The sequence below is a fragment of the Dermacentor andersoni genome, chromosome 5 (assembly GCF_023375885.2).
Source record: "Dermacentor andersoni chromosome 5, qqDerAnde1_hic_scaffold, whole genome shotgun sequence".
In the NCBI taxonomy this organism is placed as follows: Eukaryota; Metazoa; Arthropoda; class Arachnida; order Ixodida; family Ixodidae; genus Dermacentor; species Dermacentor andersoni.
This window is the reverse complement of record NC_092818.1, coordinates 100,808,263-100,823,827: the sequence shown is the minus strand read 5'-3', so window position 1 is coordinate 100,823,827 and position 15,565 is coordinate 100,808,263. Positions and strand designations below refer to the sequence as shown.

Below are 15,565 nucleotides of genomic sequence, written 5' to 3'. Positions count from 1 at the left end.
TGGTGTAGTGATAAAAGAAGAAATAGGTGCACCCTACTTAATTCAGCATTGGGCATGATCTAGGCTCAGGTGTTCACCTAACCCTACCTAACGTAACTTTGGTGCTGCACGGTTGCTTAGCAACTGGCTCCATACTAGTGTGGCCTTGTCCTCCTGATTAATCACAGGAAAGAAATAATTATGTGCAAAGTCGTATTAGGAAGTGGTTGTTATAACTGTATCGCCTTCAGATGCCAATTAATTCAGTCCGCTGGAAATTAGGTTTGCCACATTTCTTGCATTTCAGAATCACTAAATGTGTACAGCTGCAGAACAAATGCATGTTTTTTTTTTATTTTTGAGTGAGCTTTGTCAAGTTTACAACTCCCTGTGAGAATTCCCTATTGGAACGTCGGATATAAGAACATCAACTTGCTTCATATCTAGCATATTTGGAAAGCACCTGTCCAGCCACATTGAGTAGGGTTGCTATATTCGAGAAAAGGAGAGAGGGAGCAGGGCCTAAGAACCAGTTATAGCATTCACAGTTCTCTAAGATATCAGTCCATACGAGGACCCTGCACTTTCCAAGAAAAACATAGTTTCGGCTTCCACATGTAGTGCATGTGGTAACAAATTGGTGTCACATGGTGTCACAATCTTTGCAGGGATTTCAATGCTTGTGTTTAGACCACCTCCTCTTATGCAGGTTACCGCAGCACAGCAATACCAGCAGCCAGACAACAAGACGCCCACGACTGTGCAGCCCCAGACGCCTGGCAGTTCAGCCTACAAAAGCAAGCTGGACAAGGAGAAGAAAATTGGCCACCGGCGGGTCGACGAGGAGGGCCAGATCACTTACAAAAAGGTACGTGCTCCTCTCTTTTGACATAAGCTGTTGCTTTTCAGAACTGAAGCAAACTTCAGCACAGGCATTTCGCTACAAAGCTGCTTTGGGGGCACTTGTAGTCATACACTTGATGGGTTCTGCAGTCCTTGAACACTTGAAAGTGCATCGTCTCGTTGTAAACGACGAGAATACTGTGTTCATGTGGCACGAAAACTGAGTCACAGCCAGCATTCCTGGCATTTGAGCAGCATACTTAGAATAGTAGCAGCACATGATGAAACCAGCTGACACTCTAATTCAAATTAGGTGTGTGCGAATGCACAAAACTTTCAAATAATGAATCAAATAGTGTCCTACTCAATTTGGTCTTCAAGTCGAATAGTTTCTATGTGTAAATGCAAATATTCTTCGAGTACTTTCTGAATATCTCAAAGCGTCAACTGCTCCCAAATGAACATAAAATTGGAGCAATGGTAAATTTTCATCCCCGCCGGTATAGTATAGACATAAAACACAAAAGATTGCTGTGCATACGAAGAAACTACTTGTTTGCTCCTGATGCTCCATTTGTGTTTTTAATAAGCAACACTTCATAACATACTGTGTAATGACAAACTGGCTAACTTTAAGAATACTGGGATGTGGAGCTTGTTTTATATATTAATTGTAATAAGGGCTATTCATTATTTGCAAGCAATTTGAAGGGTATTAAATGTTTGACTCGGTTTGCTTTTGGCTTTATCCAATTCATATTCGATTTGGCTTCAAAAATAACTTTTCGCATACCCCTAATTCAAACGATTGCTTTAATGTGGTAGCCTGCAGTAGTACCTCTAAGAAACAGGGGGCTGTAGCACTTGTGCGGGAAGCAAACCAATTTAAATGCCCTGGGCTGAAAAGCAATTGGAAGTTGACTACATAAGGAAGATCACATGTGATGTGCACATGTGTTTCCTATGCTTGAACCATTGCTGAGTGGGTGTCAACCTGTTTTCACTTTTGTTCCTTAAGAGAGCAGCTTTCACAAGGAGCTGTTGGTTTAATCCTTTGTATAGTGAGTTACTGCTAAAGGTCACCTGCTCTTGCTGCTTTGAATAGGTCACAAAACAGCTAGCTTGAGGCCACTTGCTTCTTTTTTTTAGTCTCGACCTTTATGACTTTGTCTGAGGTTATTTCCTGGTAAATGTTGTGAAAGGGTAGCATACAATGCAGGAGCTTGTTTTGTCAGAGCACAGTAATATGGCATCTTGTTTTAAAATGTGCTGGACCTTATTTCTCTTTCACACATGTTTTGCGTTGCTTCTGCAAGATTACGCATCGCAAACTGTAGCATGTTTCTACAGAAACTTTGTTACAGCAAGGCTTGCTGCCTGAGAAGTTTGTTGCCTTGATTTGGGCTGCTTTACGGTGCTAGTATTATTCTAATATTCGGAACAAAGGAAAGAACGTAATTCGAGACTTGCAGGGCTTGAAGAATTTCTAAGGAGAAATATGAATAATGCCTGTCATGAATGAAAGACCCTCGTAAGCAGTGAGTATACCAGCGTGTTTATTGATGTGCTTGTGTAGTACTGAAATGTAGCACTTGTTTTACTATGCTTGCCAAAATTCAGAAGCATAGTGATATGATAGTTGTCACTATGTTAATGTTTTACAAGTGTTTTAAGTCTTAAGAGCTCAGTATTTATTTTTCTGCTGTCGTGTCACTTGAATTTGAAATTTTGTAGTTGTAAGGGCTTGAAGTTATCTCCACTGTCCCTATTAAGTCTGCATTTGCCAGGAATCGCCTACATTTTTTGTAGTTCTTTTGCAGTTTTGTTTGCTGCGTATGTTTTTTGTATAGCATGCTGCAGCCAATAGCCATTATTCAGTGTTACCGACGACGTAGGCAGGATAGTGGATATATAAATTTATTGAAAGCTTTAATTTTAAGAGAAGTGTTTCACAAGGTGGAATGTATTTTGGCACTTATGAACACGCTTGAATAAAGAGGGCAGTCAAATAATCAAAATTAGTGTTGTTTCCAATGTTCTTGTGCACTTTTATCAAGAACAGATTTTGTCTGTTCAGACTTCCACAGAATAGAAATGTGGTATTTGTGGACAGACATTTGTGCAGGTGCAGTGTTTGATGATAGTGCTAATGTATAGAGAAGGATTGATTCCCACTCTTTAAGGCCCTAATAGAGCTGTTAACGTTGAATGTTATAGAGTGAGAATTTACAAAAACAAGATTGTCTGGAATCAAGAGTTGTGTGCCATGTGTCACTATTCAAAAAATGCCCCATTGGCAATATGCGTAGCAGTAGAGAGGTTCGGCGTTGCTATTTTTAATGCTTAGTACAGCAGTTCATACTTTGCTCACGATCAATAGTCGGATGTCACGACAACACTGCCCAGCTGCACTCCAGCATGCGACATCTTTTCTTTCTTTCTTTCTTTCTTTCTTCCTTTCTTTCTTTCCTTCTGTCTTCAGGGTCCTTGTCTGTATCTATGGCATCATTGCAAACAGATAGTATCAGTTCCTGAAGATCCTAACATACCGAATACATGTATCTTGAGGGTCGTACGTACCGCTTGTGTTCCATACTGGGCATGGTGTTTTTCCTCAGCACATATCATCGTTGGTGACTTCCCTTTCTTTTTTCATCTTCTTTATTCTTCCTTCTGCACAATTTCTTTTTGTACTGGTTCTCCTCAAAGCTGATTCCTCAAAGCTGCTCTGCTCCACTTTCATAGTTGATTCATCAATTTTAGCAGTGCTTCCACACTTAGTCAATAGTGTCATGTGGCATTGTAAAAATGTGGCAGCGCATTCATTTGAACGCCCAGAGGGTTTATTGGTAAGCACTCAAATTTTCCAACATGATAATTTCATATCCGGTGTGCAGTTAATTCACTGAACAGCTCAAAGGGGGAGTTATATAATTGCTTCCAGTGTTCACATTTAATTAGGTAACTTAAATGGTTGTGCCTTTCAGATTTTTTTTAATATGGGAGGTAGTCTGTAAGTGTCCATCTAGTGGACATGTCTATTTTGTCTGCTGCTGAAGTGCTGATTGGCAGTGGGCACTTGTCTCCTCGCACATACCCCAGCCCAGCCAATCAGAACTTCAGCAACATAGGAAATAGACATGGCCACTAGATGAACACACAGAATACCCCTCGTGGTTGACTTAACTGATGTCAAGGTAATTCAGCTCAAATGTGTCATTGATAATGGATGTTTTAGGTAACACAAGGGCTTTGTACCTCTTAAGCTTTTACAAAAGTAAGCACGTGTGTATGTGCAAGTGTGTTTTTGTGGTTGTCCTTGCTTTAATATGAGATTTTAGGCTTTCTTCTTTCAGGATTGTTGCTCTAATGAAAGTACACTATATTTTCATTCTTGATGCAAGACAGAAATAGCTTAGGCTATGACACTGGCTTTTTGTGCTGTTCTTGCTTTTATACTTGGCCCCTTAATAGTAAACATTGTGTTTTTTGTTGGTTAATGTTGATGTTGCGGGCATAGAGTCGCTAGTTACCATTCAGTGTTTGCATCTTTCTTTCTCTTGTTCTCATATTGTTCAAAACATCATTATGTTCAGAACAGGAGTATAAATTAACGTTCTTTATATATTACTCTCTTCATATTAAAAAGCTCTAGATAACAATGTAATGTTGACAAAATCTGTGACCTCTATGTGTGTGTTTTTCTCTCCCGTTCTTCTGCAGATCCAAACATCACAAATTATAGGTTCAATTCAACTAGGCATCGGCTATGCCGTTGGCAGTTTGGCATCGAAACCAGAGCGTGATTTATTGATGCAGGACTTTGCCATGGTAGAGTCAATCTTCTTTCCTGGGTAAGCTTTTTGTTTGTTCCTCCATGCTTCATATTATTGTCTAGGTTCCCCATTCTCTGAACTACCTTGATTTCACCACTCACAACTTCATAAACAATTTGATGTTTTTCTAAATTTTCTGTGGTTTGGGTGCAATTTGTGCGTACAAATTTTGCCTAAAACTGGATGTCTGTTTGCCACTGATGCAATGGCCTGTGGATTGGCCAGCTCATTTCTTAGCTGTTATGACTGCTCTTGGAGTGGAGTACCTTTAAACAGACAGTTAATAGAAAAATATGTTGAGTTGTTGTAGGAAATTATGGTTCTACAATATCAAAAGAAGCCACTTCATAAGCTAGACAAGACGCAAAAACGAAATACAAGTGGTGATGCCACCTTGAAGCTTCCATACCAGCTCTCCATGACATCGTGAAATTTAACAGGGTCTGCTCAGCCTCAGATAATTTTTTATCAGCAAACATAGACTTCATTGTATTCTAAAAGAGCCACATGCTAAACTTGGCAAGTTTTGAAAACATTTACCGTGCCACAACTGCCCGAAATGTGTTGAAAATACTTTGAAATTCGTGACGTTTTACTGATACATTGATGCTAACATTCTGGCTCAAGTTTCAAAACATTCAAGCTTGGCCTTTATTTTCTCTTCTAGTAATCAACCTCGTACCGTGAAATTAACTAGTATAGAATTTTAAAAGTGTACTTTATCAGTCTAAACTGGCTTAGTGTTCTTCTTTAGTGTACCTTTAACTGAAGATGCTTCACCGCATACTTCTTGCTTCTCTGTTATAGAAAATCCAAGTAGCCAGTTTGTAACATATTTCTGTGCACCACTGATGAGAATGCATCCTTACTTCATGATGGCAGTTTGAATGTTTCATTGCTGCATTAGAAGTGGTGCAGGATCTGAAGTTTCACATAGATTTAACTATGAGGAAATTCTGATTTTTCATCTGATCAATCAGATGAGGATGCCTGAATGGCCGAACAACGGTAGCACGCTGCAAGTTGACAAGTGGAATTCACCGCATAATGTGAAAATCTGCACATGGATAGCAGTAACTAGCATTCCCTATAGGATTCTTGTACCCATATTTTGTTACAGTACTATCAGCTATATTACATTTAAAATCTTCAGACACCAGAAATGCATAAAAATTCAGTAATGAAGGAATTATTGGGCCTGTGCATTGGCATATTATTTATTCTTATTCATTACAACTAACTGCTACTAAGAAGTAGAAATTGTAACTAAGTAAAGCATCAGCTACTGCAATTTCACATTCGCAGGTTCAGCGACTACAATGTCACATTCCTAAAAGTGGCATCTTACCATACAGAATTCCAGCGAACGCCAGACCAGAAGTTTTTGAGTTCATTCCATTCTATAGAAAAAAGTGTGATATCTTTTCAGACAGATATATCGTGGTTGCACTCAAACTGCATTTAGTTTGTACCAACGCAAATGTTTTTAAGACATTGTTTTCATCGTCCCTTTATTCTTTGGTCATTTTCTAGGGAGGGCAGCAATCTCACGCCAGCACATCACTATAGCGACTTCAAATTCAAGGCGTACGCTCCGGTCGCCTTTCGATACTTTAGGGACCTGTTTAGCATTAAAACTGAAGATTTTTTGGTAAGTAGTCTCTCCACTTCAGTCTCTCGCGCACATTGGCTCCAGCCCTAGGCATCTGCGGCCTTGGAAATAGACAAGCTGGAAAAAAAAAAATTATAGCTGCTATATCGCAAAGTCCAAATTGTACAGTATAGTACGTGCTGCACGTGTACAGGTTGCACTATAATTTTCATCCTGTCATTTCTAAAGTATATTTTTGTGCTGGACACAGGGCACTTAGGGCTGGACATGAAGGTCATGGCACCCATTATTTCTTGTAACTTCCACAGTTGTGCACTTTATGAACCTTTGACTGTATGTTTCAGTACTTTAAAAGCGAAGGTTAGTCAACACTGTTGAAGATATCACTGCTACGAAATGCAGGTTCAGTGTCCCCAAGGTGCAGGAAAACCAAGAACTGTTGTAAATAGTCGAACCCACTTACACAATATTCAAGTGCCACGAAAATTTCATTGTTATAACCGATAATTGTTGTAACCAGATTGCATTTTTAAAGAATCAAAATGGGGGATGGCGTAGTTGTTCTGAGAAAGCTATAATGGCGGGGAAGCCAGTTCTCCCCACCACCTTCCTCCATCCAGTTTTTTATTGTGTTGACTCGTTTAACTGCTTCCTGGGTGATTTACTCCCAATGCACTAAAGTTTAGATAAATAAAGAATTGGCAGTTTTGCCTGAAAGGCGAAGCATTGATTAAGAAAGCAAATTAGTAGAGAGCTATACGAAAAGTAAGGATAAGGTGGCGGGCGATCGTACAGTGGCTGGCATTTGACTTTTTCTTTTTTCTTTTCAAGGATTTCGCATTCCATTGCCTTTCGGCACAGACACCCAGCAGCCAGACTTCATCGTTATAACCTACAATGCAGCATGGGGACATTGTAGTAAGCGGGTTATTTCCCCATAGAGAACATGCAAAAGTTGATGGTGCAGCACCTTTTCATTGTTATAACCGATACACTGTTAAAACTGGTATCATTATCAGTGGGTTTGACTGTACATATTTTGAAAGTTACATATTTAGAAAGCTGTTGCTGTGACTTAACGGTGTGTGGCGTGCGGTACTTGATTTGTGCAGCTATTAATCATTACGGATTCAACTATTTAATTATTACTGTTACTGTAGGGGGCCATGTTTGTTCAAATTGTGCTCTGTTAGAAGCTGTGCTCCGGCTCTTCCATGGTCATTTGGACTTAGTTACTTAAGAAAGAAATTGCATGATACCCTATCTTAGAATGGGTTATTATATGGCTGTGGAGGCTAAAGAAATTGTCAAAGATGAATCACTGATATAAGCACTTCCACACTTCGACATTAGAAGTGCCGCCAAAATTGCCAAACTTGCTTTCTGCACACTCGTGTTGCTTTTCACTTTCTGCTAACATTCTAAAATGCTGTTACTAAATAAACGTTTCACCTGATTGCCTGCTACTTTTCCTGCAATATATACAATAAGATGTCATTATTACGAGCTCTCATCTGACAGGAAAATATCTTTATGATATCCAGATAAGTAGATGTGTGGATACGTGATTACCAGAAAAATGCAATTTATGATTGAGTATATGCGTTAGAAATGTGTGCGTGATGCCACAAGTGAGCCAGCAGAAGGTCTCCTGTCGATCTTGATTGCCCAGGGGCGGCTGTCATACCTATGTGTGGCACATGAACAATGCTTCAAAATATCTTCATTAACATGGAACCATGCTGTCATTACGATCACATGAGATTGACGCATGGCTTGCTTGCTGTTGGCCGCACCATGAGCATCCAGAATTTTTCCTCTCAAGTCGCTCTTGCTGCGTAGTTGTTATTTTGGCTACCTGAATAGATACCTTGATCTGCCAAGCTAACAGATATTGACTTTAGTGTACAGTAATCAATAATGTCATATCTGATGTTCCATTTTTTTTTTTACCTTATAGCAGTAATACTCATTGAAATAAAGCGTTTTCAGCCATAGTTTATATTTATTGAGGTATTACTGTACATTAATATTGCTACGGCACAATATGCGCGATCACGAAAGGCCAGCAGTGTGAAGACGACGACGACGATTAGAAGCTAGCGCGGGCTGTTGCCTCTTGGCCAAGCGCAGCGTATTTTCCTTGTAAATATATTTGTACATAGCTTTTCGTCTGCGTCTTCCTACGTAACATATCTGGTGGAGGTGGACGTTCCCTGTACCTCGTCACGGAGCTTCGCAGTGGACGGTACGTCGAGCCTTCCTTCATGGCTCCCGGCGACGACAACCCGACTCCGCCGGCTCCGACACCTGCTGCCACTTCGACGACCTACATCACTCTCCCCGCTCCCCGTGATCCTGGCGTATTCTCGGGCCAAGATGGGGAAGACGTCGATGACTGGATCAGCCTGTATGAACACGTCAGCCGCAATAACCGGTGGGACCCTACTATTATGCTCGCCAACGTAGTCTTTTACCTCGGTGGCACACCTCGAGTTTGGTATCGCACGCCCGAAGATGAGCTCACCAGTTGGGATTCACTTAAGACACAGCTTCGAGACTTGTTCGGCAACCCCTACGGTCAACAACTTGCCGCGCAGAAGGCGCTTTCCGGCCGTGTGCAGACGTCAACAGAGCCCTATGTCACGTACATTCAGGACGTCTTGGCTCTGTGCCGCAAAGTTGACACCCACATGACTGAGTCAGACAAGGTTTCCCACATCCTCAAAGGCATTGCCGATGACGCCTTCCACTTGCTCGTTTGCAACAACGTAGCGACGGTGGATGCTGTTATAAGAGAGTGCCGCCGCCTGGAACTCGCCAAAAGCCGACGTATTGACCAGCAGTTTGCCCGTCTGCCCAACACCCCAGCGACATCTTCCTGTGCCGACGCTCCTCGTCCCAACAACACTGCCGATGTTACCAGGATCGTCCGGCGTGAGATCGAGGCCGCCTATCCGGCTGCCTTCGACTCCAGTCCCACCAACACATCTGCAGTCACGGTCTCACTGATCCAGGCAGTTGTCCGCCAGGAGTTTGAAAACATGGGTCTTCACACCATCTGCTCGGCCCATCGCCCTACTACCCGCCCGGCTTCTTCGATTTCGCCCCGTCCCGCATCTTCTTACCCACCACGTTTCCGCAACCCATCTGAATGGCGCACTGCTGACGACAAGCCTATTTGTTTCCACTGCCATCGAATCGGGCACATTTCTCGGCACTGTCGTAGTCGCTGGAGTTCCCCGAGCCGGCCTGCTTATACTGCCTACTCTCGCCCCTCAGGTGGCCCTTCTCGTCCCTATGCCGCACGCTCCGATAATGCCGCCACTGATTCTCCTGCAACGAACCGCCCCTATTCTCGTTCGCCTTCGCCCCAACGACGACAATCTCGCTCTCCCCAGCCCCGTCGCTCCTATTCGCCGACTCCCTTCGGACGCCGCTCCCAGCCGGAAAACTAGACGATGCAGCGCCTCGAGGTGACGCTGCATTGCTCCCTACGCCGCCAAATCCTCTACTGACTTTGCCCACTCATCTGAACCTTCTTGACGTGCAAGTCGACGGTGTTTCTGTGTCTGCTCTCATAGACACTGGGGCGCATTTGTCCGTAATGAGCGCTGACCTTCGTAACCGGCTCAAGAAAATTATCACGCCCGCCACGACGCCTGTTGTCCGTGTCGCCGATGGCGGAACAGCCCCCGTAATTGGTATGTGTACCGCCCGCGTCTCCTTCGCCGATCGCTCAACAATCGTGCTATTCACAGTCATCGCCCACTGTCCCCACGACATCATCCTCGGCTTAGACTTCCTTTCCGCACATTCTGCTCTCATCGATTGTTTCGCCAGTACTCTCCGCCTTGACCTGCCTGTTCTGGATCCTGCTGAACCACACCCCAGTCGCCTCAGTTCCGCCGACTTCGTTCGCTTGCCACCTTCGGCACTGACCTACGTTGACCTAGTGTCATCCCCACCAGTCCCCGACGGTCACTACATCGCGGCTCCTATGCAAGACGTCCTCCTTACACATGGGATCACAGTACCCCATACAGTTTTATCTATTACGGCGAATTGCGTCTGCCTGCCAGTGGTCAACTTTGGCTTGACGACACAAGTGCTGCCACGTGGGATGTCTTTGGCCCAGCTTTGTTCATTCGAGGATCACTCAGTAGCATCCATTGCAGTAGACGACACTTCATCCGATACTCCTCTACCATCGCAGTCGGCAAATTGTACCATCGCTGACTTACGGAAAATGATTGCCCCCGACTTGCCCTCCGAGCACGCTCGTGAACTCTACCGCGTTCTGTTTTCCTACCACGATATTTTTGACTTTAACGATCGTCCTTTAGCCCAAACTACAGCTGTCAAACATCGCATTAATACCGGCGATGCCCCTCCTATTCATCGCCGCCCGTATCGAGTGTCACCAGCTGAGCGTCAAGTTATTCACGCAGAAGTTCGCAAAATGCTTGCCAAGAACATTATTGAACCATCATATAGTCCATGGGCGTCACCTGTAGTACTGGTCAAAAAGAAGGATGGCTCATGGCGCTTTTGCGTGGATTATCGGCACCTTAACAGGGTTACCAAAAAGGACGTGTATCCCCTACCTCGGATTGATGACGCCCTTGACTGCCTCCACGGTGCTCGCTATTTCTCTTCTATTGACCTTCGCTCCGGCTACTGGCAGATTGCCGTGGACGATCTCGACCGCGAGAAGACTGCTTTTGTCACACCCGACGGTCTTTATCAATTCAAAGTGATGCCGTTTGGTCTATGTAACGCCCCTGCCACTTTTGAACGCATGATGGACTCCCTTCTTCACGGTTTCAAATGGTCCACGTGCCTGTGCTACTTGGACGACGTCATCGTATTCTCCCCAACGTTCGCTACGCACCTCGAGCGCCTCTCAGCAGTCCTGGACGTTTTTCGGCGAGCCGGTCTGCAACTCAACGCATCGAAGTGCCAATTCGGCCGTCGCCAGATTACCGTCCTTGGACATCTCGTTGACGCGAACGGAGTGCAACCGGACCCAGGCAAGATCCATGCTGTTACGCACTTCCCTGTTCCGAAGTGTGTCAAGGATGTGCGCAGCTTCATCGGCCTTTGTTCGTACTTCCGCCGTTTCGTGAGAAATTTCGCCGCCATAGCACGACCACTAACCGACCTTTTGAAAAAAGACGCTCCTTTCCAGTGGGGCGATAACGAGGCCTCTGCATTCTCTCATCTAATCGACATTCTCACAACGCCTCCCGTTTTGGCCCATTTCGATCCTTCTGCGCCTACCGAAGTCCGTACTGATGCCAGCGGTCACGGAATTGGAGCAGTACTGGCACAACGCCAGCGTGGCCACGACCGTGTTATCGCTTACGCCAGCAGGCTCCTGTCACCCGCGGAGCGCAACTATTCCATCACTGAGCGTGAGTGTCTGGCCCTAGTTTGGGCGGTTGCGAAATTCCGCCCATACTTATATGGCCGATCCTTTTCCGTTGTCACAGACCATCACGCGCTTTGCTGGTTATGCTCACTGAAAGATCCTACAGGAAGACTTGGTCGCTGGGCCTTACGCCTCCAAGAATATTCGTATACTGTCACCTATAAATCTGGCCGACTGCACAAAGACGCTGACTGCCTGTCTCGCTACCCGGTCGACGAGCCTGACGACGCCGACAGTAGTAGCGCCAACGGCATTTTCTCTGTCTCTGCCTTCGGTAACATCGCCGATGAGCAGTACCGAGACCTATCGCTGCGAGCACTTATCGAGCGTCTGCGCTCTACACCTACCGACGCATCCGTTCGCCGATATTTCCTCCAGGGTGGCATTCTGTATCGAAGGAACTTCCTCCCTGACGGCTCTGACCTTCTTCTTGTCGTGCCAAAACAGCTACGACAGACTGTGCTCTTTGAGATGCATGACGCACCCACTTCAGGACATCTTGGGGTAACCCGCACGTACGACCGCGTCCGCCGCCGCTTCTATTGGCCTGGTCTCGCTCGCTCCGTTCGACGCTATGTTGCTGCCTGTGATCCCTGCCAGCGTCGGAAGACACCTCAGGTGCTACCTGCCGGTCATCTCCAGCCGATCACCGTCCCTGTGGAACCGTTCTTTCGTGTTGGATTAGACCTGCTCGGTCCCTTTCCCACGTCATCTTCTGGGAACAAATGGGTAGCCGTCGCGACTGATTACGCCACCCGATACGCTATCACTCGGGCTCTCCCTACCAGCTGCGCCACTGACGTCGCGGACTTTCTCTTGCGTGACATTATCTTGCTTCATGGCGCCCCGCGACAGCTGCTTACTGACCGTGGTCGAAACTTCCTCTCGAAAGTTATCGCTGACATTGTGCGTTCCTGCTCCATTCAACACAAACTGACTACTTCATACCATCCTCAAACCAATGGCCTGACAGAGCGGTTAAACCGTACTCTTACCGATATGCTGGCCAAGTACGTTTCCAAGGACCACCACGACTGGGACATTGCCCTTCCTTACGTAACATTTGCGTACAATTCTTCCCGGCACGACACCGCCGGATTTTCTCCCTTTTATCTACTGTACGGTCGCGAACCTACCTTGCCCCTAGACACGGCACTTCCTCCTGCTGCGGTCTCAACAAGCGAGTATGCGCGCGACGCCATCGCCCTCGCTGACCATGCACGCCAGCTTGCCCGTGCTCGACTGACGGCCTCACAGACCACTCAGCAGTGTCAGTACAACGCCCGCCATCGTGACGTACAGTTTTCACCTGGTGCGCTCGTGCTCCTGTGGTCGCCCTCTCGTCACGTCGGCCTTTCAGAGAAGCTCCTTTCGCGATACACAGGGCCCTACCGCGTGCTGCGCCAGGTGACGCCTGTGACTTACGAAATTGCTCCTGTGGCCTCAACCTCGTCCTCTCCTGTGGCATCTAGTGATGTCGTACACGTCAGTAGGCTCAAGGCCTACTACACTGCTTCCGAGTCCGATCTTTAGTCGCTCCGGGACGGCGCTTTTGCAGCCGGGGGTAGTGCTACGGCACAATATGCGCGATCACGAAAGGCCAGCAGTGTGAAGACGACGACGACGATTAGAAGCTAGCGCGGGCTGTTGCCTCTTGGCCAAGCGCAGCGTATTTTCCTTGTAAATATATTTGTACATAGCTTTTCGTCTGCGTCTTCCTACGTAACAATATGAATTGCAACCCCTCGTTTTGTGGCTGATTTCAGATGTCTTTGTGCCACGAACCCATGAGGGAGCTAACAAACCCTGGTGCCAGCGGGAGTGTATTTTACCTCACCAATGACGATGAGTTCATCGTGAAAACAGTCCAGCACAAGGAAGCCGAGTTTTTGCAGAACCTGCTTCCAGGTTACTACATGGTGAGTGCGTTGAAACTGAACCTCAAAATTTTATACTCTCCATGTCTAGGCATTGCAAAGAGGCAAGAGTGCTGTGTTGATTATACAGTTACTATCCTGTCTGTAAAAGAATTAAACTGATGTGTGTCGCAAGAAAAGTGGGTGGTTTCGTCCATGCATTAAAAGCAATAGCAAGATTTAGTGTTGCGCTGAAGCTCCTAGGCGAATGTTCTGTGAATGCGCTGGGGTGCCATGCTGGCGGCAACACAGCCCGCAAGGCAACTGCCGCGGCGCAGCAGAAACTATGCTTTGGCAGCTATTAGGCATCTTGCAATGCTGACGTGATGAAAAGCACCGCCACTGGAGTCGCAGGTGTCACATCTGAATGGTGCATGAGATGAAACCGAAGAAAAAGAGATGTCCGCCCTTGTAGCTTGAAATGTATTCACCACATTCTGTCATGCACACACCTACCCAGCTGAGATGCTAGCGTTTGTGCGTACATTGCTCATGCCAGCAGTGGGAGGCAAAATGTTGCTCTAGCTTCGCTGCAGAGGAGATTGAGTGGAGCACGAGAGCGCACCCACTTGGCTTTCTCGGTTTAGAGTGTAGCTCTTAGACGGACGTTCCTGCGGCAAGCACCTGCGTCCAGATCCCTTGTAACCGAGTGAACGAGCATAGCAAAGAATTAAAGTGGAAATGCGGAGCACAGCAGGCGATGAAGGGCTGTTATAGCAAAGAAAGCGCGAGGATGAAAGAAGAGGGGAGGATGTAGCAGAACTGTGTGGCCTAAAGCGGAGGAGTGGGTTTCAGCGAAAGCATGAGAAGAAAAGCATAGTGCCGCACAAGACGGGCGCTGTGATGATGATGGCTATGAGATGGCGCCAGAGTACCGGGCATCGTCTATCCACCAATAACACCACCTATACCATATATGGAAACAAAGCGCTGCATGAGTGGAGGTCTCTCTGCGGTGGCTGCTGTGAATCACGTCCACACTTCACCCATGTGCTGCCTCTCGCGATGTCGCAATTGACGGGGTAGTCGAGCCACACCTCACACTGCTTGCAATGTGCCACATGACACAGATTGTCCACACCATCCAATATATCGTGAAATGAAAACACATATTGGCCGCGTGATCGGGCTGGAGGTGGCAGCACCATCACCACGTTAGTGTAGATGGGCAGTCGGCAGCATGCATTGAACTGTACATGGCGGCACTTCGCAGTGAGTGATTTGGGCCAATTCTTTGGTAATAAAATGCGCTGACTGCAATGAACTGATGATAGGTTGCCCTTTAATGGTATATTTCTGCAAGGAACGCACAGAATATTCCTACTATACATGAAAGGAGCGAAAAACACAGTTTCAGTCCCAGTATATGCATGGTGCTTTTTGTTGGTGTTCAGGTTGCATACATCCTATTCTGTTGGCACTGCTCTTGCGGTTCTCAACTACCGTATTTACACGATTGTAAGTCGACTCGAATGTAAGTCGACCCCCCCATATCGCGTGACCGAAAAAAAAAAAAAGAGCATACCCGAGGGCGCATTCGATAACGAAAATTTATTAGTAGCTGACATGGTCACTGGACTACTCGTCTTCACTAGTGCTGCGGTCCCACAGCGCGTCGTGGTCCAGCGAAATTTCAAATTTGGCAAACGACCGCACCAGGACATCTTGCAGAACAGCAGCCCACGCCAAATGCACCCAACCATACGCAGCCGTCAGGGAGGCTCTTTTGACAAGTCCGGCTGGCGTATTTTCGCAGTCTTCTGCCGCCAGCCACTCGTTGTACTCACGGCGGAGCAGAATCTTAAAATTAAGGCGAAGGTCCGGGCTTGTTTCATGACCACGTCGCACTTCACTGGCAGGGACCGATCACGCATTTCAGCGACGTACGCCGCAAGCTTAGCCTACAGCTCCGGAAAGCTTCCAGACTTTGGCACGTGGGAAATTT

General features: G+C 46.1%; 1 protein-coding gene across 9 annotated transcripts in view; it reads left to right on the top strand.

Moving 5' to 3' along the window:
- PIP5K59B (Phosphatidylinositol 4-phosphate 5-kinase 59B) overlaps positions 1–15,565 on the top strand; it is a 101,185-nt gene that overhangs the window by 9,220 nt on the left and 76,400 nt on the right. For all 9 annotated transcript variants that reach the window (XR_008612576.2, XR_007599557.3, XM_050178310.3 and 6 more), the window contains exons 3-6: positions 689–847; positions 4,546–4,676; positions 6,192–6,309; positions 13,471–13,623. Coding sequence is in view for 7 of the 9 variants with exons in the window: in XM_050178310.3 (XP_050034267.1) it covers positions 689–847; positions 4,546–4,676; positions 6,192–6,309; positions 13,471–13,623 (561 nt within the window). In the remaining 2 variants the exon portion in view is untranslated. The remainder of the gene's footprint in view (positions 1–688; positions 848–4,545; positions 4,677–6,191; positions 6,310–13,470; positions 13,624–15,565) is intronic.